Source organism: Cryptotermes secundus, unplaced genomic scaffold, assembly GCF_002891405.2.
Source record: "Cryptotermes secundus unplaced genomic scaffold, Csec_1.0 scaffold142, whole genome shotgun sequence".
Lineage (NCBI taxonomy): Eukaryota > Metazoa > Arthropoda > Insecta > Blattodea > Kalotermitidae > Cryptotermes > Cryptotermes secundus.
The window spans coordinates 1,128,230-1,151,561 of record NW_019743148.1 but is presented as its reverse complement, the minus strand read 5'-3'; the positions used below and the strand labels follow the sequence as shown (position 1 = coordinate 1,151,561).

Genomic DNA, 23,332 nt, shown 5'->3' with positions numbered 1-23,332 from the left:
CTCTTTCACTTGTGCGATTGGAGGTAGCGGTTGTGTTAAGAGGCCTGTCCGTGTTATTCTATAAATAAGTGTGTTTAGCGTGGAAATTTAAACCAATTTCATTATTAAATAATGGCAGATACAGTGGCTGATACAAAGTAAGTACATACAATATTTTCAAGTTGCATAGAAACATAAATATCCGTAACTGAATCACGATGTCTTTGTTTTGGCGGGCAGTGAGAGGAAGGTGAGTCAAGATGGCGTGTTTCCTGGTGAAGAGAAGGGCCCAGGCCATTGAAGGGGAAGCGGTAGTATACATGTATGAGGTTACGAAACATGAATTACAGACTAATTCGTGGAGATTTTATTTCGTCAGATATTCAATACCCATTGTAATTGGTATTCTTCGCCAATATGTACGTGTTGCGAATGCCGGTAATTATTCCCAGTGATAGTATTGTGAATTATTTAGGAAAAGATGTGCCAAATGACGCATCATATGTTGTTTAGTCGTGCAGAATATGTACTGACGTGGAATGTGAAACATTTTTGATCTCTTCCTTTAGAATTTGAATGATGTCAAACCGTTGAACTCATTTTCGCGCCTTCAGTTCAACAAATCTCTCCTAGATGGAGCGGTATTATTGCATTGTGAACGAAAGGCTGTCATTTGGCGCAAAGGTGTTACGTTTATTTTTCCCTGGGAGTCGCAAAGTGCAACATAATGAAGAGTCTTAGCATTCTTCACAAGGCTGTTATGAAGCTACTTGCATATGCACTGTTTGGAACAGGCCGTAGTGTAAGTTTTGTTGTGAATGGACTGTGCTTTGTGAGTGTCCAGTAATGGTTTAGTGCACCTCGTGATTTTTGCAGTGAAGATGTTTAAACTAAAATGTGCAGTATCAATTTTTAAAATTCCCTTCACAGGGAGGCCCCAGTTGTTGGTACTCCAGAGAAGAAGGAAGTTGAGAAGAAGGTGGATGTAGTAGATGAAGACTCTAAGGCTTCAGAGAATGGAGACGTGGAGAAACCGAAAGAGAATGGAACAACTGATGATAAAGAATCTGCAGAAGACTCAAAGGACAAGGAGGTTGAATCTGCAGAGAATGGTGATTCCACAGGTACTTTTTTTATTTCTACACATTTTGTGTGTTCGAAAGTGTTTAAGTACAGTTCATCAATACTATGCAAGTTGTACTGATTAGCAGGGAGTTTTCCCACTATGTTAATGGAGTGGATCTAGTAGAGAATTTGTAGTATTGGTCACATGTATATTGTGCATTGCATCCTAATTTCAATTCATAATTCTTCTAATAAAATCTGTTCTGTACCTGTTAAATTAATTTTGATGCATACAGTGTAGTTCAGAGACATATGTGTAATTTTGAAATGTTCTAGGACCTAGGAGAATGTTTTGTATACTTCTCCAGAGTTTTATTTCTAACATCTCCATTTTTCTTGATAGGGAAATAATAATCTTATAGAAAATGTCTATTTCTCATTCACAGAGGTGTGGAAGTGTTTGAATTGCCAAGTTTCATGTTTAACTTGAAGACATGAGTATTTTTTGCATGGTCACAAAAGTTTAGAATATGCCAGATTGGAGGTAACATTCATGGCATTTATGATCAAAAATGGTTTGCACATAAAACTTGAATTACTACACAGTTGTGAAAAATCTTTGTATGTTTTGCTTCATGTTGTGTATGTCACTAGTATGTAAACATGTCCCATCAGTCACAATTTTATACTTTTAATAAATGGTAGACTCAAATCTTTGATAAAATCCGTTTATTAAGATTTTACTTTTGCTTCATGCTTTTGACAGTCATGACCATCGGGTGTTTATAAGCAACAGAATGCTTCCATTGTTAGACTGCGGGTCTCAGTGCATCCATTGCTAGTAGTATTGTCAAGTAAAAGTCCTCGTGTTCCATTCCACCCATAATACCCTGTATACATATACTAGGATAATTGTTAGAAAAAAAAATAGCAATTTTAAATAAGCTTTACTAACTTTAGGCAAGTATTTCATTATATTTAAACATTAATTTTGTGTAAATACTTTTACATGCTAAGCCTGTTTGCAATGGATCCACTTCCAACCCACAGTCTAGTAATGAACGTTGATGTGTTTCATTGCTTATAAATGACTGAAACATATAGCAGAAGTAACATCTTAAATGATTTTGTCCACAATTTGAGCCTTATCGTCTATTTATTAAAAGTATAAAACTGTTGCCATCGACATATTTTCATAGTGGCAAGGTAATGTATTAGATTGAGATTTTCATTTCATGCATCGTGTTGTGTTATTATATACAATTCTTTATTGGAGTCCATCGTAACGCCACATAACGGTCAAGGTTAATATTCAACTATTAAAGCCATCATCAGGCAAACACATGATTACTATATTCACACACTATTGAACTGCAATTGCGATTTAAAGCTGGATACTTGATAACTGTTTCATTATAAAATACAGTGAATTGTAAACTCATTAAAAAACGAAAGTTTATTGAACTGCAGTTGCGATTTAAAGCTGGATACTTGATAACTGTTTCATTATAAAATACAGTGAATTGTAAACTCATTAAAAAACGAAAGTTTATTGAACTGCAGTTGCGATTTAAAGCTGGATACTTGATAACTGTTTCATTATAAAATACAGTGAATTGTAAACTCATTAAAAAACGAAAGTTTATAATAAGGTTAAAACTCTTCATGTGATATTCTGAACATGAAGTCCAGTGCCTCATCTTATAGTGTATTTTGTGCATTCTGTAAGGAATATAGATTGCAATTTTGCAATCTATATTCCCCAATAAAACGGACAAAATACATTGTAAAATGAGGCACCGGTCAAACAGTGTCAAATACTACACCTATACCACGGTCCTCCAAGCAGTTTACTGTATGTATAAAAGTCTAGAATATGCCGCTATATGTCCACAGGAATATAACACGGATTGCAAGAACTGACTTCATGATATGCAATATCACATGAAGAGTTTTAACCTCATTTTAGGACACACCTTTCGTTTTATAATAAGTTTATAGTTCATTGTACTTTTATACCTTGAATTTTATAATGTAACAGTTATCAAGTGTCCAGCTTTACCGTCGCAATGAAATTGCAGTTCAATGGTGTGTGAATATGGTAATCATGTGTTCGCCTGATGATGGTTTTAACAGTCTAAACATGTAGCTAAGGTAATATTAACCTTGACTGTTATGTTGTTGTGTTACAACGGACTTCAATAAAGAATTGTATATTAGATTGAGAAGTTTATTTAAAAGTGAGTATGTTAAGGGCCCAGAAGAACAATTCCAAAGTATCATGCAGTAGTTTGGAAATGTCACCTTTTAAGTGTTTGCCATTTCAAATTTGAATGCCATAGGGGTGTTCATTCAGACTCCTGCTACCATTTACAAAGGATACCGTTGAATACTCATAAATTACCATGCACATAGGAGGTACATCTGTTCATTTCAGTTGCAGCAAAAGCCAGGCAGCCTGTAAGTTTTGGGTGGATCATATGGAAGAGCCATTTCAACAGCCTTATAACTTTGCTAATATATAATGAACTTTATATGCCTGTCAGGATTTTGCAAGCAGAGGTATACTGGAAGTTAGGAATGTGTGTTGGTTGAGGCAGTGTGAGCCAGTAGTTTTGCTAAGGTGTGAGAATAGGGCTGCCACAATAATTTAGTGTAAATGGGCATTTCATACATACTGTGGTCAATGTTTTGTAATTCCCTGTATGTACTCTATTTTTAAAATGTGATTAGTGGTAAGTGCTAGTGTGGAGTGAAGAAGCTAATATGAGTGGTAGGTTTTGAATTGCAAACTCAGTTGCAGTGACAAAATTGTTTGCGTGTAGTTTGTATGTGGGGTGCAGGGACATGTGTATTCAGGGTGTTTCAAAAGTAGCTTTACAGCTTTAAGAAGATATGTACATTTATTAATAAGTGGTAGGTAAGAACTAAATATATAGAGTATAGCCAAATGCACAAGTTTTATGTCATTAGGGTCACAGTTCAATGAGTCTTCACATGTAACATGACAGTTCCACCTGTGATGACATTTCATCCCAGGTGTAAATAAAAACTATAATTAAAAGTGTATGGTCAAACTGGAGATCTTTAGTGGGGGTGGAGCCCAACTGGGTCCACTTGGCATGGTGGTCAATGATTGGTCTATGCCCTGGGTGATTATGATGATGGAGAATTTGGTGGAATGAAGATGGCAGGGGAAACCGAAGTACTCTGAGAAAACCTGCCCCAGCGCCACTTTGTCCACTACAAATTCCACTTGACCGAACCTGGGCTGACACAGTGGGAAGCCAGCGACTAACTGCCTGAGCTATGGCGCATCCTAAACTGGAGATTTGACATGTTATGATATTTGACTTAATTTAACTACACTAGAGATAGGCACATAATCCTTAATAAACCCCTCTGGGATATAGTAATGGAGTTAAACTGGTGGATCAAGGTGATCATGATATTGGGCCAGTTTAGCTGCACAAGACTTCTTATAGGGATTTATTAAGGATGAAGTGTATTTGCAACTGTACCTGAAAATTTTGATGATCTGCAGTTAAGAATTACAGGCACAGTTGCCAAAGTCACATTCCACCTGGGAGGAAATTAAGTATAGGTGGGTATTTCTTGTGTTACATCTCAAGAGTCATCGAACTAACTCTGATACACCACAGAACTTAATTTGTATGTCTACACTTCGGTGAATTTGCTTTTGTTTACCCCTTGTTAATAAGTCTGTTTATCAAAGTTGTAAACTGCTTTCAAAACACTATATATGTGGCACGTAGAGATGAATCTAGGCATGCTCTTAGAAAGTTTGTAAGCTATAATCTTCAGTTTTTTATTTATATCGGTATTTTAAAGTCAGTGAGGGGCACATTTGTGCACGCTGCCTAAGTGTTGGCTTGTTTAAGATGTGAAAACCAAACATTTTAAGAGATGCAGATCTAGTGAAATTGTAAAATATGTAATTTAGATGTTTGGTTTGAGCTTCCCAAATGTTGGCAGTGTTTTTTAACTGGGGCAATCTTTGCAGTGGTGAATCGCACACTTGGGCCGGTTATTCTGTTCATATAGCGGATGCTGTGTTCAGTTCAGAAAGAAAGGTTGTTTTACATGTGTACTTGTGTGACATTTGCTTCAGATTAGGGTTTGTATTGATATTTTTTGTTAATTTTACCTCATCTGTCTCAGGGTCTCGGTATTCAGCATATCATGAAATCTGGTTCTTGAATGAATGTGTATGTATGAGGGGTAGGCCTCCTTGGCCCTTGCACTGCGACCTACAGTGGTTTGTTGTGCTTTTTTGCATCCCTGGTGGGGACCGAACTTAATCTGGTTCTTAGTTTTCTGCTGTTATGCTGGCAGTGGTAGTTTTGTGTGTTTCGTTCTCATTCTTAATGTTAGCTCAGGGATGAACCGGCTCCTGGCTGCCCTCTAATTTCCAGCGGCTGTTATAAGCCAGTACAGAAATTATAACATTTGAATAGATGAGTGAATGAAGATTCCCGTCTTTTGGAATGTCATACCGTGCAGTCTGGTAGGTCATTACTAGCATTTTGGAGGGACATACTGCCTCCGTGTTCACATCAGTAGAAAAGTGAACGCTGCTGGGCTACATGGTGTCACACTCCAGAAGTCTGATCTTCATAGTTACAGCTGTAATGACCTCAGATCACATGGTTTAATGTTATGCAATATTTCTTGCACAGGTTCATAAACACTGTTTTGTGTAGTGAGTTTTGGTGGCTATGGAACCTAGGTGATGAACAAATAATATACACGGAGCGTTCAGTTATGGTTGCACTCACCACTGCAGACAGTACATCTGGGAATGTTATAATGGGTGTTTGCCGATGTGAAGCGTGTACTGCTTTTTGCTTCTGACAGCCTTTCCACCAAGTCACGGCACTGATGAAGCTTGAGACATGATAATATTAAAATGAGTTGAACTGGACTGAATCAGGCTGTACTGTCCACTGTATGGTATTTGTGTTAGCAATGTTGAATCATGATTACAAATTACAGAGAGTAACCTCTCTAGGTATTGGCTTTAGCATGGCTGAGGGTAGGACTGTAATATAGCTAATTTATGGTTCAGCTACTGAGTAATTAGTTTTGTATGTACTAGTGAAATTCAAGTAGTGGAAAATTCTGACAGTTGAGGAGGGCAAAACATTTGTTAAGAGAGAATTGCATACCAAAGATTGTGTTTCTGTGATGTGTGTGCTATACTGTCAAGTGCCTTTGTATGGTCTTGTTCAAGTATCTCAATTCCAGTATCAGGGTCTTGCATTGGTGTTCAGCTTCCCTTAATTGCACAGGGAAGGTGCAGTTTATTCTGACATTTAGTGAATATTTCTCCAAGGCAGGGCCCAATATAAATGATGCACTATTCTTCAAAATTAGTGAATTTTGATTTAGTAAATAATCTGAATGTAATGTAAGAAATTTTTGACCTACGTGTATAACTCAGACGTCAGTTTAGTGCAGTTGTGATTGACTCAAATATCAGTGTTCACATATAGCGCGCTAGAAATTCTTCCTGCACATCCATTACATTTATGTCATTAATTCTGTTAGAAATTAATTTATTGGTTATGCAATTATGTTTATTGAATTGGTTTTTAATTGTCATTAACTTATTGTAATACACAGTAAATTTTAAAAAAGGTAACTGTTTCTTGGTGTAATTTTGCACAACCCACATTTAGTGAAAACCATGGTTTGATGTAGGAAAAAGTCGTTTCCTCAGATTGATTAAATAGGAATTTTGTCAGATGTGGTTGCCTGAGCTTCCTGTAAGAGGATGTATAGCTCATTCATGTTTCATGGAAGCTAAGATTTTTGTATGGAATTAACTTTTTTCTTTCTTTCTTTTCAAGATTGACTTATGATAAACCTTCATCCAACACTGAGGACATGTTCCTCAAAAGCAGCTGCTTAGGTAAATCTGTTGGATGAACCAGTGGTTATAGAAATGCATGTGAGAAAGCTTTGGCTTCAACAGCATATTAAACTCGTATTTTGTAACAGAGATGCATTTTCCAGGATTAGTCTTTATTTTGGATATTGGCATTTTATTGATTTCCTGTTTACTTCAGTGGGCCTTTCCCATCCCCCCTTTCTCGGTATTAAAATTGGACTCCGTTATTTATGTACTCTTAATAGGATGTTTGTGCATTTTGTGTTAGTGGGTAGACAAAGAATTGTGCTGGCATATGGGAACAGTGTTTCAATTTCAGGGGTGGCAAAATACCAAGCAGCATTGGTCTGGATAAAATATTCCAAACATCAAATAGTGCCCATGTCCAGTTGATTATGTGTGGGAGACTGCAGACTTTGCAGTAACCATTTTGGCTCACAAGTTTGTTAATTCATATTTCAAAGAGGATAATAAGGTAGTTTGTATTACATTACATACAGTACCTCAAATACTGATCATTGCATTTACATATATTCTTTTCTGAATAGCTTACTTGGAATCTCAGTCTAAGAGTTCAGACAGTTGCTTTTCTAATATGCTTTGAATGCCTGGTTGTAACACTTTGCAAAATTTTGTGTGGGTGCTTTATAGGAGTGCCAATTTCTAAGTGATGTAATTTGAGGAATGTCATTTTTAAGTTACTTTGTGGATGAACATGTCAGGCACAAAATGAAAATGCTAGTGGGAAAAGTTCAAATATTATATTTGCCTTTCAAGATTGGATAATTATTGCCTAAGTGTGCTGCTAAAGTGAAGAACACTGCATATATTTACATATTTTAACAGTAGGTTAACCAGATTGAATTGAACATGTGTTTGGAACTGCTTATAACCAGGTATTTATGAAGCTTAAACCCAGTACTGGATATCCAGTGAATATTGTGCCCTAAGATAAACCCCATATATTTTAGGACAACCTTTATTATGCTGTATTAAGTATATACTTACCTGTTGCTTTTTTTATTCAGATTCAGTGGAGGTGAGTGCCACCAAACGGAAAAGTGGAGGTGGTGATGCCCCAGAAGGCACACCAGCTGAAGGAGCAAGTCCAGAGAAGAAGGCAAAGCTGGAGGAGAAGCCAGCTGAAGCAGAGGCCAAGGCAACCAATGGTGAACCTGAGGCAGTTGCCTAAATTCTGCAGTATACAAATAAAACTTCTGTTAATTTAAATCAACCTGTTGTATTGCGAGTGTGTGTGTCTTAGTGGGACCAAGTTTTAAGAACAAGGTGTTAGTTTATGTTGCAGCACCCACATGAGACCACTTTTCAACATCGATTGGTATTTTCTGTTCTTTTCAAACTATGAGCCATCGTTAATGGAAGAGTTTGAATCGGATATAAACTGCATACATTGTGTTCTTCTAGTTGCTGATTATTTTTCTTAACATTCCTGCATCTAACTCTTTGGTGCAAAGAATTAAAACTTGGACACAAGTAAAATGAGTGGAGATCCCAGTAGATTTTAGGTAACTGAGTGATCTTTAACTTAGAAGAGTGGGATTAAAAATCCCTCTTCTTTTCCACAGTAAGTCTCTGGCAGCATCTGTAGTTTACATTCTCTTAACGTGGTGCACAAGTGTATTCTGGATGTTAGAAATGGATAGTGAATTGGTATACATTTTGAAATCTAAAATGTTTGTGCAAGAACAGTGCTTGTTAATAAGGTTTTCATTTTTCTAATATTACAAGAGATCTTATAAGATCTGGCCAAAGCATGCTTGACAGTACTGGATGTATAATTCAGTGTTGTGAGGCATTTTGGATGGTTTCCAAACTGGGCCTTATTGTATGCTACACAGAGCAGTACATAGAGTGGAATTTGTTTGTGTTCAGTATTGTTCTTACTAAAATTATCCATTTTTGTTTTGAAAAATTGAATACATGGTAGCACAGCTGCTGCTTGTTTTCGGAGGCACGTGAAATTGGTTGCTGTTTATCATTTTCTGGTATTAATTAAGACTATCCTCTGGAAGTTTTGTGCGGGTAATTGAGTACACTGTTGATATTCCCGTACAAGTTTTAAATATCTGACTATAATTTTGCAGCACGAGTGACAGTTCAAACCTTGTGCCTAGATTCAAGATTATTAATTTCCAGTTATATAAAGGGCTAGGAGACTTAATTGGATTGGTGGCAGCATGAATAACTAATATGTTGCCTGCAGTTATTGGTATATGTTAGATGAGAAATAAATGTTGTAGGGAAGTGACCCTGTTCTTTGTGGTATTTAACTCTTGCCTATTGTTTGTCACTAACAATTAGTCACATTCTGTAATTAATTTTTCTTTAGAAGAAAACTAATGGTCTCAAGTGCACCGTATGTTTGAAAGGTTGGAAACTGAACTAGAGAAATCTACGCAGATTTTTAATTACACCACACTGTGTTCTTTCTTGAAAACTTGGAATTTTTTCTACCAATTCAACTGACTTTTTTATTGCTTTATTTCCTTGGCCAAAAGAGAAACTTGTATTTTGAGAACTTGTACGTTGTACTTGATGTATAGATCTGACATTTGTTTTTTTCAGTACCTATTTGATCTGAAGTACAATCACCACATTCTCATGCTTAGTTGTGGTGTAGGCATGAACCCTATATGTACAACACAGTGGTGAATTTAGAGTTCAGATCTTAATTCATGTATTGTACAGATTGAATAAATGCTATCACTCTTTGTGTTCAAGTTACATTTGATTAGTGCATAATGGCAATAAAGAGTTAGTTTCCAGTATATGTGTAATGTGTTTACATTCTTTAAATTTGAGGTAAAATTAATGCAGAGATCCTTTTCACAAGTCATCCCACTGGTCCATATTTGGGCTCCATTTTGGATTTTTGCAAGCATTAACTACATAGAATGTTATTCATGCACTGTATGTACATGTACACGAATTATGAAGTCATTTTGGTGCCGTGTACATTGTGGAACTTAAGGTTCGATCTAGTGGGGATCTAATTTGTGGGAAGAAAGGAATATTTTGCTGGGGATTTGTATATATGCTTATTTGAATCAAAGACAAATTATGGTAGAAGAGAGATTTCTATAAGGATCTACAGAGAAGATAACAGTTTTACATAGTACTACTACATAAAAAACTGCCATTGATTCTCCGTGGCCAAACTGCAAAAAATGATAATTTTTCACAAAATTGTTGCTAGTTATTAAGAACATATTCCATAGAACAGAAAATCTAGGCAGATTTCTGAAAGAGGTGATTAAGATAAGGGAATAAAAACATGCTGAAGATGGCAGATATTGACTGGAGGATGAAATGGCTTAGACCGAGTCAATGCTGGGATGAGGGACATACAGTATTTATTGATGGAGCATGGGTTGGCAGCAACTGATTTGGAAGGTTATGTCATTGGAATTCAGAAAAGGGGCTGATTTTTAAAGGGCACCAGGGGTGTTCTTTGCAGTGTATATGTGGTTGGTTTTACAAAGAGAACTGAATTTTAAGAGATGGCATAATAAAGTGATTAGAGGCATCACACCTAATGCAGTCATTTTAGATGGTGCACAGTACCATCACACTGAGCCTGACCAACCATGGCTACACAGCAAGGGGATCAGTTGCAAAAAGAATGACATTCTTAGCAGGATGCCTAACAAGAAACCTTACAGGATTCATACAGTTGTTAGGCACTTGGCACACTATTTTTGAACTTCATATTTTTGTGCCATGAATAGCATTGAAGTTGTGTGGGCCAAAATAGAAAGAATATAGAGATTCTGATATCAAAGCTCAAAGTGATTCCAGGAGCAGCAGTTATTCCAACTGGGTTCTGCATTGCAAAGGAGAACAAGACAGGTAATGTAGGGGTCTGTGGAGCTGCACTCCTTTAGAAGCTAACAGTTTCTCAGCAACTCATGAATAGAACCCAAAGTTTTATCATTTCAGAAGAACCTGCCAGATGAATCCAGTCCATACCTTACCCATTTAAGTGTTGATGTTCTCGCAACAAATCCTGTCCCTAAATCATGATTTTTATTCAAATTTCCATAGGAAAGTGTATAATCTCATGCTGGTTCAGTGCAACCCCTTTCTCATTTGATCTCTGCTAAATCTACAAGTTGATACTTAGCTATTTCTCTTGTAACTTGCCAGTGAACCTGTCCTATAGAAACTTCTTACATTCCATGTACCAAACATGATCATTTTAAGATCTAAAAGTTTGTGATGATGGTAAATTGTTACAATTAATATGTTGCTGGACATTATCCATCATTTTGTCTGTTCTTAAAAAACTAGACGGTTTTTTAAGAACAGACAAGATGATGGATAATGTCCAGCAACATATTAATTGTAATGATCATTTTCCTCTGCATAGGTCGTTTGAAAGAGTTCACTGAAGTTGTAGGGCTTGTGGTTTCCAAATATATCGATTTCATGTTCACAGATCACTCGCATAACTTGCTAAAGCTGTGTACAGATACAACTGTGTTTCAATAATTCCTGAGAACTCTGTGATTCTTTATAGAAGGTTGTGATCCACAGTTTCATAAACTGTGATACAAGAGTAAGATTATGCTATAGAATGACTACAGCACTTTATTATTGTCTGTGTTTCATATTGGAAAGCGTAATTTTAGGTGGTACAGCTTCATTAGCTTGTTTGTGAAGGACAATTTCAACAAATTTCAGTTTATCACTTTGCTGATGGCTAGTTGTGTTATTATGTGAATTACTTTGCTGAAGAGTACTGGGTTTACCGGTGGTAAGATTTCTGTAGCCACTGAGCAAGACTTGATTATGATTGGTTTAACATCCAAATGCTGAACTGAATACTTAAAAAGATGTACAAATGTCTAAATAGGCATGCAGTCAAAATAAAGTTTAGGTGTATCACCAGAAAGTTGGAAGATTTCCAAACAAGTTACAGTATGAATCACTGTTAATACTTCTTATTGGTACAGAACCCTGTGCCATGTACCAGGCCTCAAGAATTCAACATGTATGTTTTAACAACATACACAGAAGTTAGATAACATCATGCAAACATAAAAGGGAACAGTCCATAAAAACATATACTGCAAGATTCTGGCTAAAGTTAAGACAGGTAAAACAGTTTTACTGTAACAAGTAGTGAAATATTAAAATGTCATTTTTAATGTATTAAAAAGGGATTGTGGTAAAGTGTGAATTGCCTATGAAATTACCTCAGTGCACACAAGTAGTACTGACATTCAAAGATCGTTGATTACCAGTGAATCAAGCAGTTTTAAGAAAATATTCTCTCTCTCTATTGGAAATGTTAGGACAGTGTTCATAGTTTGAGAAACTTTGTTTTGGATTCAAGTGTGAACAGTTTGTGTAGATGTGAGAGCCAGTCATATTGTTCAGTATGTGCTGCATAATTAAAACGGTTTAATGCTAATGAAAGCATGAATTTCAATTTCAAATACTGTTGCCTATAGTCCTGTTGCTAAGCAGTGACTTTAAACAGCAGCTGTTGCTAGGTAATACCTGCAACATACATGCACACAACAGAATAACTGTGTTTTCTATGTGATCCATGCCGAGTTATTATAACTGAGGTTTGGAGCTTTGTCAGCTGAGTCAGTTCTCTGCAGGAGTCTGTGAAGAGAGGACTTGGGCCAGAGGCAGAGGTATAGCCACTGTTGGAGCCATTACCAGGAAACTTATAGTAACAGACTGAGAACACTAGACTGTGTGATTTAGCGATTTGTAAAGTGTGGAAATCTACGATAGTGTATAGTTATTTGTAGTTACGACCTGTAAGTGGTCAATCCATTCACCAATCCAAACCCCACACATACTATGTGACAATATGATGTTTTGAGATGTGCATTTGTTTTATCATGTACATTGTAAATTATCATTCTTGGACTTATTTCTCCATGTTCATAATGCCAATAATAATAGCAATAATGAGGCATTATATTTGGTCTTTCGTCTCTGTTCTGGAGAGCACCAGAAGCCTGCATATTTTATGTTTCTAGTATGATATTCAATCAGGTCTTCGACTTTGTTTCAGACAGTTCTGCAAGGTGTCGAAATGTTTCTTGCATTCTATGGAATCCAGATTTCGTTACTGTTTTACAAGAATCCACCGTTTGATCCTATTTTGAGTGAGATGAATCCATTCCCACTAGCATACCTTATTTCTGTAAACCAACATCTCATCTATGGCAGGATCTCCAGGGTGTTCTGTCCACTTCAGGTTTTCCAACCATAATTTTGTGTACATTTCTCTTATACATGCTATATGCCCCACCTTTTGCATCCTTGATTTGATCACAATAATATTTGGTGAAGACTTTAAATTATGAAGCTTGTCATGTAGTTTCCTGTATTCTTTCTTCTCTCCTAGTTCCAAATTTCTCTTCATTTCCCTGCTCCCAAACATCCACAAACTATTCTGCCAATGGGGCAAGAAACCAAATTTCACACCCATACAAAATACGTAATATAAGATAATAGTATGTTTTTAATATTTACGTTTTTAGGCAAGAGATGGGAAGGCAGTTGAATGCTAACTGAACAGTAACAAGCATGCTCTGAATTTGATCCGTTTAGTCTTCATGAATATACCTTCGATTTGTTAATGTTATTCCCAAATATTCAATATTGCAGACACTTCTAAAGAATTTATTAGCAGTCTTTGAGATTTTGTTCCCTGTTCTCTTGATGACACTTTGACAATTATCTCTTAAGAGTTCTTTATGGACAATTTCATCCTCTGGCTTTCTTTATTATGTAGTGCTGAAGCAGGCCCTTGTGTCAGACAATTCTGAGCAAGAAATGCATTAGATATTTATCCACATGGACTGTACTGCAGGTTTTGTTTAACTGATTTCATGAGTATACAAAATGGAATGTGAACGTTGTTCTGAAACCAGTATCAGAAATTGGCATTTAGTAATCTTAGCAGGGTCTTTTTGGATCCATGCCACCCCAAATTTTAGTTTGTCAGATATGTAGCCAGGGTAGCACAGTCGGTATAGCGACTGCCTATGGGCTGGATGACTGAGGGGCCACAGTTCGAGTTCCAGTAGGGTCGTAATTTTCTCTTCTCTATATCATCCAGAGTGCTTTTGGGGCTCACCCAGCCTCCTATCCAATGGGTACCCAGGGTCCTTTCCCTGTGGGTAAAGCAGCAGGGGCGTGAAGCTGACCACTCACCTCCAGCTAGTGCCGAGGTCAAGAAAATGTGGATCTATACATCTACTCCCCCATATGCCTTCGTGGTGTAGTGCTTAATTAGTTAAGCACAGGGACACCTTCACCTTTACCAGATATATAGCTGGTGGCTCAGTTCACCCCCAAAAACCCTAGCCACTTAAAGGCACCCGTCAATAATGCAACAATATAAAAGACATCTAGAATATGTTTCTCACTAGAAATGTAACTTTAATACTTTATGATGTTAAAATTATTAAAATGCCATTAGGACACTGAAAGTGTAACCTATACATTAAAAGTGAATATCAAATTATGAAAATGTCTCTGGTTTACCTATGTTTTTCAGTTTACAACATATTTCGGCTGCACATGGGCCATCATCAGGCAATTTTTCTTTTGTTTTTGGGGAGCCTCCATGTTCCCATGCATGTCATTGTTTAGTTTTTATCCCATGACTAGACTGTTGTCCTATTCTTTTGCGGCTATCGTATTGCAATCTATAATGTGTATTAGTATGATTAGTATGAATATCTTTGTGTTGTTTTCATATATCAAATGTTACAATTCTGTGTACTTACACTTTTGTGTCATCTTTCTCTTGTGTATTACTTGTGCGGTCTTCCTATAGTTGTTCCTTCTAGGTAGCATATCTAGTGCTATCTATCGCAAAGTTCATGCACTGTCTGAAAAAGTCGGTTATGTGTCTCATTGTGTATGTTGTTCATATGTAAATTGCTCTTGTATACTTTGTAAATATGATATCTCTCTAGTGTGTTCAAATGCCTGCCTTCCAATCCTCATGATGTCCACAGTGTCCATCATTTTGCCATATGAGTGTCTCGTATTTAATATATGGTTTGAATATCCAGATTTGCTACAGTTACTTCTAACGACTTGAATGTGTTCCTTATATCTTAAATTAAATGTCCTTCCAGTTTGACCAATGTATTTCAAAGGGCAAACCAAGCATTTCATCTGATATATGCCATTATTGTTATATTTTTTGATCTCAGTGTGTTGTTGATTGTGCTTTTTGTAAGAAAATCTATTCTAAGTTGCATGTTTTTGAATAACTTAGTTATTTGTCTTAATTATCTTCTACAATATTTAAAAATGGCCTATTTTGTTTTTCTTACGGTATGGAGTTTCCTGTATATTTTGTTTATGTGGTACTGGTTTTGTAATTAGATTTGTGCTGTATCCATTTTTTGTAGGATTTTCTTTATATCGTTTTTTTCTGTTTGTTTTGATGCTCCAGTTATTGGATATGTGTGTAGTCAGTTCAGCAGATACCTTATACCTGATAGTTTATGTTCATATGGGTGACATGAACTGTTAGGTATTATAATGTCTGTATGTGTTGGTTTCCTGTATATTGTGAATTCAAACCTTCTATTTTTTCGATGTATAGTAATATCTAAGTAATTGATTTTTTGTGTTGTTCTTTTTCCATTGTAAACTTCATGGATGGTTGTATGTTATTACATTCGTAAAGTGTTTGTTCTAGTCATGAGATAAAAACTAAACAATGATGTGCATGGGAGCACAGTGCACAAGTGAACAGTGCAGTGGTCTCCCCAGAAGCAAAAAGAAAAATTGCCTGATGATGGCCCATGTGCCGCCGAAACATGTTGTAAACTGAAGAAACATATATAAAACTAGAGACATTTTAGTAATTTGATAATCACTTTTAATGTCTAAGTAATGTATATGGTTTTAACATCATAAAGTATTAAAGTTACATTTTTAGTGAGAAACATATTCTAGATGTCTTTTATATTGTTGCATTATTGACAGGTGCTTTAATAATAACGATATTGCCTCAATGCAACGGGATGCTAAAATATAACATTTGAGTTTTTCTAATTGGAGCAGGCATATTAAGCAGCCTACCAGCTTGCCCAGTCCAGCCAATTAAAATCTGAAGTGTGACATCTTTCGTCAGAATTCTTATGAACCAGGGCAGTTGCCTACCTTCAGAGATGCTGGCTGAACACTCCAAAAATTTCACTCAACAGGGGCACACGCGCACGGCATATCTCCGACTCCCTGTTTGTTTTTCTCGAACTATTGTGACCACTGGGCCTCAGTAAAATGATACCCATAAGTTTGATTACCACTGTGTGTCGTAGCACTATTAAACTCCGTGGCTTTAGTCCGCAAGCGAACTATACCGACCGAGCGACCGCCGCTTGTCGGTGAAGTTAGTGCCAACTTTAACATCAGTGCAGTCGATAAAACCTTAGAGAATTGTCGATCAGTGCCATTAGTGTGTGAATACTTCTGAGTGCTCTCCTAGTCACCCAATTCGCGGTCATTCAACACGACCCGAAAAAAACTCAGGTTTCTCTCCCTGAGTTAGGCAACTACGAGAGGCAATATTTTTGCTCACAAATTATAAATAATTCTACGGCACCTTAAATGGTTCACAAGCACTGCATTCTTCACAGCTCTCAAGATTATGGAGTCTTTTACCGTAGGCCGTTCATAATGACTGCGCAACACATCTAAACATGCCCTCAAACTTTGCCGGCCGTTGCCTGACGGTGGTATAGGTGATATTGGACATTAACCGACGTGAACAAACTCATTGAAATTCGTTTGACAACACTGCGTCCTTCTGCCAATGGTCCGCTCCCTGTTGATATCATGTACGATCATGTTTGTGTCAACATGTGTCGACCGGTATGACCGGTATCGACTGCGCAAAAGCACGGCCCGTGACGGGCAAGTTAACCAAGCTTTTTTGTACGTATTTGCCAATGTGCTGTTGCGAGTTGGTCACGTTCGTCACGATAGTAGGTGTTTCCCCGGTACCAAGCAATGCTACCATTCAGCAAGTTTGTATGTGGACTTACCCTACTGGCAATCGGCGTGGATTGCCAAATAATAAGGTAAGTAAAAAATGAAGGCGTATCACACGTGAAGAATTTATGAACGAGCACGGCCGGTATGCGGGATAAAGCGCCGTATTTATGGAGTTGCGTTCAGTGGTTGATTCTTGGACGCTTTTCAGTCCAGGGGTTGTTATGCATCAAATGCCATAACAACGATTACGAATGTCGGGTACGGAAGAATGTAGTGGGAAGGAATGATCTTCCGTTCTGTCAGGCACACTTTTAACGCGTAATTCGCGTCAAGGGAGCGCCGCCAACAAAGCTATCACGGTATCCTCCGTAGGGACCGGTGAAGCCCAGTCAGAATGGTGGTAACCCGCCCAAGATTATAATAATATTTGTACCTTTTGGGGTAGATGGATTGGATTGTTCTGGCTCAGGATAGGGACAAGTGGAGCGCTCTTGTGAACACGGTAATGAACCTTTTGGTTTCATAAAATGCTGGGAAATTCTTGAGTAGCTTAAGAACTGGCGGCTCCTCAAGTAGGGCTCAGCTCCGTGAGTAGGTAAGTACCTTTTTGGGGTAGAAAGAATGACATTTTTCACTTGAATCTGCTCAATTTCTAAAGATTATTAATGCCAAGGGAGACTTGTCCACTACCAGAATTTTAGAACAAATGTCGAAAAAATGATTTCTGCTGGTTACTGTTTCTGTTCTGAAATGTTGCAGTCATTTCTATTGACTTGAGAGTGATTACCCTTTTTATTTACCTTTATAATACATATATTTTTTTGCTAGGCATGAGAAGTTCACATTCTGTCCAAAATTTTGTCAGGGACATCAGTCTATTTTCTAAGTGAGAATGTTTTCTAGCTATTTCATAATATTCTTCCATGGAATCTTGTATCCCAAGAGGAAAGGAATTTTAAGCATGCAAACTCCATGTCTAGGTGCAAGATAAAGGTAAAATAAAAATAAAGAAAGGTAGATTCTCTACACATCTTGTCTAGGTACAAGATGTGTACAGAATCAATATAATTATGACATATTACATATAATGTGCAGGGATAAAATGCTACAAAGGTCACAAGTTATAAATGAAGGCGCCACAGATTATTCCAAACGTGCCTGAAGAACATACACAGTATTGCATGTGTAAGGTGTGCAAATCAGTTCCTGTATAGGGTTTTCAGTAGAGTTTATGGGATTACTGAATCATACTGTCATTCTGCAATCCAGCATTTACAGACACTAGTAATTTGTTTAATTAATCCAACAGACGTATTCTTGAAGCATTGAAAAGTTACTCAGCTGTGGTGAAAAAAAACCTGTCTTGTATTACACCTGAAGGTTCATTACAGTGTTCACAGAGGCCTATTGTTGGAGTATTCAGAACTGAATGGTAAAAAGTTCTTCTCAGATTCTATCTTCTCCTAACTTCTTGGTGAATGTAACTATAATTTGTTATTGTTCATTTATTATTTGGGATACACTCACTCTCTCTGAAAATATAGTTTTCTGTTTTTACTGTATCAGTGCATAGTAACTTTGTATAGGAAGGAGCAATATTGAAGAGGTGAGATCTTCTGAGGTGAACCTGATAGATGTTTACCCATGTTTTGGTAGAACACATGGCTTCCATCTCTGATCCTGAAGATGGAGGCAGTACATTCCTCTGAAAGAGCTATAAATATCATCAAATTTCATGGCATCACATCTCAGAAGACAACACTCATCATAGTCACTGCTGTTAGAACTTCAGTTCTCACAGGAGGGTTGTTTATATAGGTTATCTAAGTTGCTGATATGGCATGTGTTTGTGTGTGATAAGTTGGGTACAGTCAGTGGCACACGGAAAGTACTATTGAAGTTTGGATGTGCAAATTAAAATAATATAAAGTCCAGTTCAATAGAACATCACACAACATGTGGTGACATCGGTAATTTCTTGCCACTGCTGAATTCCATTATAGTTAGATATTTGGATCTATCTGGCTCAGGATGGGGACCAGTGGAGGGCTCTTGTGAACACAGTAATGAACCTTCAGGTTCCTTAGAATACTGAAAAGTTCTTGAGTAGCTACACAATTGGCAGCTTCTCAAGAAGGGCTGAGCTCCACGAATGAATTAATAAACACATTTGATGATAACAACTACAGAATAAACTGACAACTTGAAGCTTTCAAGTTAATACCAGGTGTAATTACTGATGTGAGCAGTCATGACTACAGGAGAATGGCTTTATGCAAATAAATGTAGTGTGGTCACTGTCTCAGTGTTTAATACTGACAAATAGAAATCTGGTTCATGACAAAATTAGCAATAGAATAAATTAAAAACTTACTTACTATTAAGTTGAAAACTTTTCACCTTAAAACATCACCAAATAATTTTGCACTTGTTTTGTATGGGTGTGAAATGTGAAGTCTTGGTTTAAGGGGAGAACATATACTACAGGAATCTGAAACCACTCTTCTCATGAAAATATCTGGACCTAAGAAGGAGTAGTAAAGAAAAAGAAGGTAAAGCTATCCCTGTATCAGGCCTCCGAGGCCCATAGGGTTGTGATATGTTGAGGGTCCCACATTATCTAGACAGTCAACTCGAAGATGGCAGTAAGGTTGTCAGCCTTACGCGCCGGCTGCCCTTTACCCCCCAGGAAAATTATTTAATTAATTCCAGGTACTCATTTCTGTTAGAGGCTGAGTCGACCCCAAGGCCATAATGTGGCCGGAAGGATTAGGTCTATTGAAAAAATCCAGTTACCTTATCAGGACTTGAACCTGTGACATTCTGGCTTGTAGCATAGTGCCCCCAAGAAGGAGTATTAAGTGAACAATTTGGATAATATTGTACACAGTGAGAGACTGAGGTATTGCATATATTCATAGGCCAGATTACATGTGAGAAATATCTGGTTTCCAGTCTCTGCTGGTGCACATGCTGTACATACCGAGATTAATCACAGTTTTCCTAAAACTTTCATTTACATTCATATACATACAGGGTGTTTCACGACTTTACGGCATAACTGCAGGAGGTGATTTCCTAGGTCTTTGTGATCAAAAAAGTTCATATAAACATGTGTCCGATTTTGGACGGTTACGGAGTTATGACCGTTTTTTCATTCCCGTACATGCCCTTGTGTGAACCGCGTCTGTCAGCTGTCGGGTCGCTATCTTTAGCTAGCTACAGACAGAGCGTTCTCGTTATCTCAACACTTGAGATGTAGTACCTAAGGCGAGGTGGGTTGGTATGTCCGGCACGGTTCACAACTGAGCGGCAGCCTGTGTTGCGGCCGGCGGTGGCACTTTCGAAAATCAGCTTTAAGCACCAATAAATTTAAAGTAAAGGAAATTTCACGAAGTTAACTTTACATTCATACTTTAAATGTATCATGTATTATGCTGGTGTATTATTTTGTTCTGTTTATTGTCAGTAATCGTTACTTTTTATTCTGAGTTTAAAATGGTCATAACTCCGTAACCGTCCAAAATCGGACACATGTTTATATGAACTTTTTTGATTACAAAGACCTAGGAAATCACCTCCTATAGTTATGCCGTAAAGTCGTGAAACACCCTGTATATGCATATATACAAAAAGTGTACATATGAAAATTTATGGAGTACTCGTAGATGTAATTTTAAAGAGGTATTAATGAAGAAATTACAATGAGAAGCAGACAGTGAACATGTTTGATGATGCAAACATTATCAGCAAAACTGGAAATAATAGACAGGGATGATGACGATGACGACGATTACAATAATACCCAAGTGACCACATGTGATCACAGAGGAAGAAGATCCATGAATATCAAGGAGTAGCTGTAGTAACCAATAACATTTGCATGAAAAAAAATTAAGTATTTATGAACATTTCACATTATCAAAAATGTGTTTGGCCAATATATTTGAAGCTAGGGATGATTTATGTAAATTACTTGGCTCTATTATAAAGTAGTTCTTGGAATCTATATTTTACATGCTTCAAAATCACAATTTATTTATTTATTTGAAGCCAGTAGCTGAATTCTGGTATTCAGAATGGCTTTGTGTTTTACTGAGTTCTGCCCTGTAGTGGACGATATAAATGTAGACCCAGTGTAGTAACTATAACTGAATCGTTTTTAATTCTTTTATGAAAGTCACTATCTCATAGACAGACTGAAGGTTTAGTTTATAATGACACTTGTTACCTATGGAAAGTTACTTCCTTTAAAGATACTACAAATGATTTTTAATTGAAGTTTTCTTCAGAAGAGTGAAACTGTTACCTAAAGAGATTTACTCTACTTTTTCCTTTATTTTAATTTCAGTGTTCCTCTGATCAGAGAAAAGTCGCCACGACACCTAATGCTCGAATATGATACTGACATGGATCAGCTCATGGCGTTAAAAAAGCCGAAGCCAAAACCAAGAACCAACGATTCAATTGCGCTGTTCAAGTATATTGATGTAAATATTCTTTCCAGCTTCTTAATCATTAGTCTTCTAACACATACCTTGACAGCCATGTGACAGAATTGACCCAGGAATTAAAATAAGACAAAAACAGTTCTTAAACACAGGCCATGGCTTTACATGTGGCCTCTGCATTGCACGTGAGAAGTATGACGAAGTAGCAGGACAGTTGTTGCATCTGGACTGTAGGAGGAAGGCTGACACTGTTAATAAGGTCCTGTATAACCCATACACATCTAAAATTCCTGCCTCACTTAGTATGCTTAACCAAATCCACTGCAAATTGTGGACAGTGGCCAAGTCTGGAAATATTGACCACATTTTAATACATGACAATGGGGTGCAATCGGTGTTAACTTCTGTCTTACAGAAACGCTGAATGAACCATCAAAACATTAGCATCTAGATGATATCCAGAGTAATATAGTATGTACATCTTGACTATTACAGGTACCAAGGGTTAACAGCATGTCAGAGTATTCTTCCTGCATTTATTTCATGATCATATGATCACAGCTGACCACTGCTGTGCGTTATGTGTCTTGAGAACACGTATCAATTCACTGTGCATTGCCATGACAAGACTATTGATAAGTGTCACCCCATTTGTTGGTGACTTGTATCTCGAAAACCGATTGTCTCCAGACGTGTATCATATTCAATTTTTTTAACAAGGAATCATATTATGATGAGCTTCTGTGCAAATTTCATTTCATTCTGTACATTAAGCAAATATTTGTGTAACAAACTCAGTTAAGTATGATAGAATGTGTGGTATTATAAGATGAACCAATTTTGCTATATGGAAGTGAATCTTGGACAGTTAAAGGAAGAGACATAAGTAGGATATAGTCAGTGTAATCTTTAATCTTTATAGTCAGTATAGATGAGATACTTAAGAGCAACTAAAGGATAGACTTAGACCAGATCATGACTGGTAAATGAAAGAGAAGGGTACACACAAAACTGGATAAATCAGTTGAACAGAATGACTGATGAACAAATATCAAAACAGGTTTTACAGTATAAACCAAAAGGGCAATAAAACTGACAAAGACCTTCAAAAGGATGGAATGAGTATGTGAAATTGCAACAGGGCTGACTGCCTATACCATGAAGTGAAGAACAAGTATGCTTTTTCATGAAAAATTTTGTGATTAGGAAAGTAAGTGCTTCCATGGAACAAACTGATTATATTGGCAAAACATTGCCATTTGACTCAGTTGAGTAACGATTTGCCAATGAAATAAATTTATACGTGGTGTAATCTGACAGTCTTTATGCTTAAATGTGTGAGCATGCAAGTTTAAGAGTTCACGCTGTCTTCATTTATTAAAGAAATGGTGGACAAGGTAATCAGAGCAAGAAGCCCTCAAAGTAAAACGATTTTGGTTGTTACTGCCCCAACAAATTGTATGAAAAATTGTTTGAAACTATTTGTATATGAGACGTTAGAAGCTAAAAATACAAGGGGGTACCCAAAAGAAACTGAACTTATTTTTTTTTTAAACTTATTTATTCAAATTTTAAGCACAAACCTTCAATCCCCTTCAAAGTACTCTCCACTTACACTAATACACTTGTCTAGTCTTTTATTCCATTTTTCAAAACATTGTCTAAATTCATCTTTTGAGATGCTTGACAGCGCCTCCATCGTTTTTTCCTTCACCTCAGCAACATCAGCAAAACGCTTTCCTTTCATGTCTCTTTTCATTCGAGGAAACAAAAAAAAAAGTTGCACGGGGCGAGGTCGGGTGAGTATGGAGGGTGAGGAACAGGGGTCATACCGTTTTTGGTCAAGAACTGTCATACGGACAGGGCTGTGTGAGCAGGGGCATTGTCATGATGGAAAAACCAGTCACCC

At 37.0% G+C, this 23,332-nt stretch overlaps 2 protein-coding genes across 2 annotated transcripts in view; both read left to right on the top strand.

Moving 5' to 3' along the window:
• Nucleotides 1-11: 11 nt before the first annotated feature.
• Nucleotides 12-9,749, top strand: LOC111873741 (neurofilament medium polypeptide). The gene is made up of 3 exons (XM_023868686.1): nt 12-137; nt 910-1,103; nt 7,987-9,749. The coding sequence occupies exons 1-3, from the start codon at nt 112-114 to the stop codon at nt 8,148-8,150; spliced, it is 384 nt and encodes a 127-aa protein (XP_023724454.1). The 5' UTR covers nt 12-111; the 3' UTR covers nt 8,151-9,749.
• A 7,110-nt stretch (nt 9,750-16,859) lies between these two features.
• Nucleotides 16,860-23,332, top strand: part of LOC111873775 (lysosomal aspartic protease) — a 19,711-nt gene continuing 13,238 nt past the window's right edge. Inside the window, exons 1-2 of the mRNA XM_023868724.2 lie at nt 16,860-17,058; nt 21,324-21,462. Coding sequence (XP_023724492.1) covers nt 16,988-17,058; nt 21,324-21,462 — 210 coding nt within the window. The 5' untranslated portion in view covers nt 16,860-16,987. The remainder of the gene's footprint in view (nt 17,059-21,323; nt 21,463-23,332) is intronic.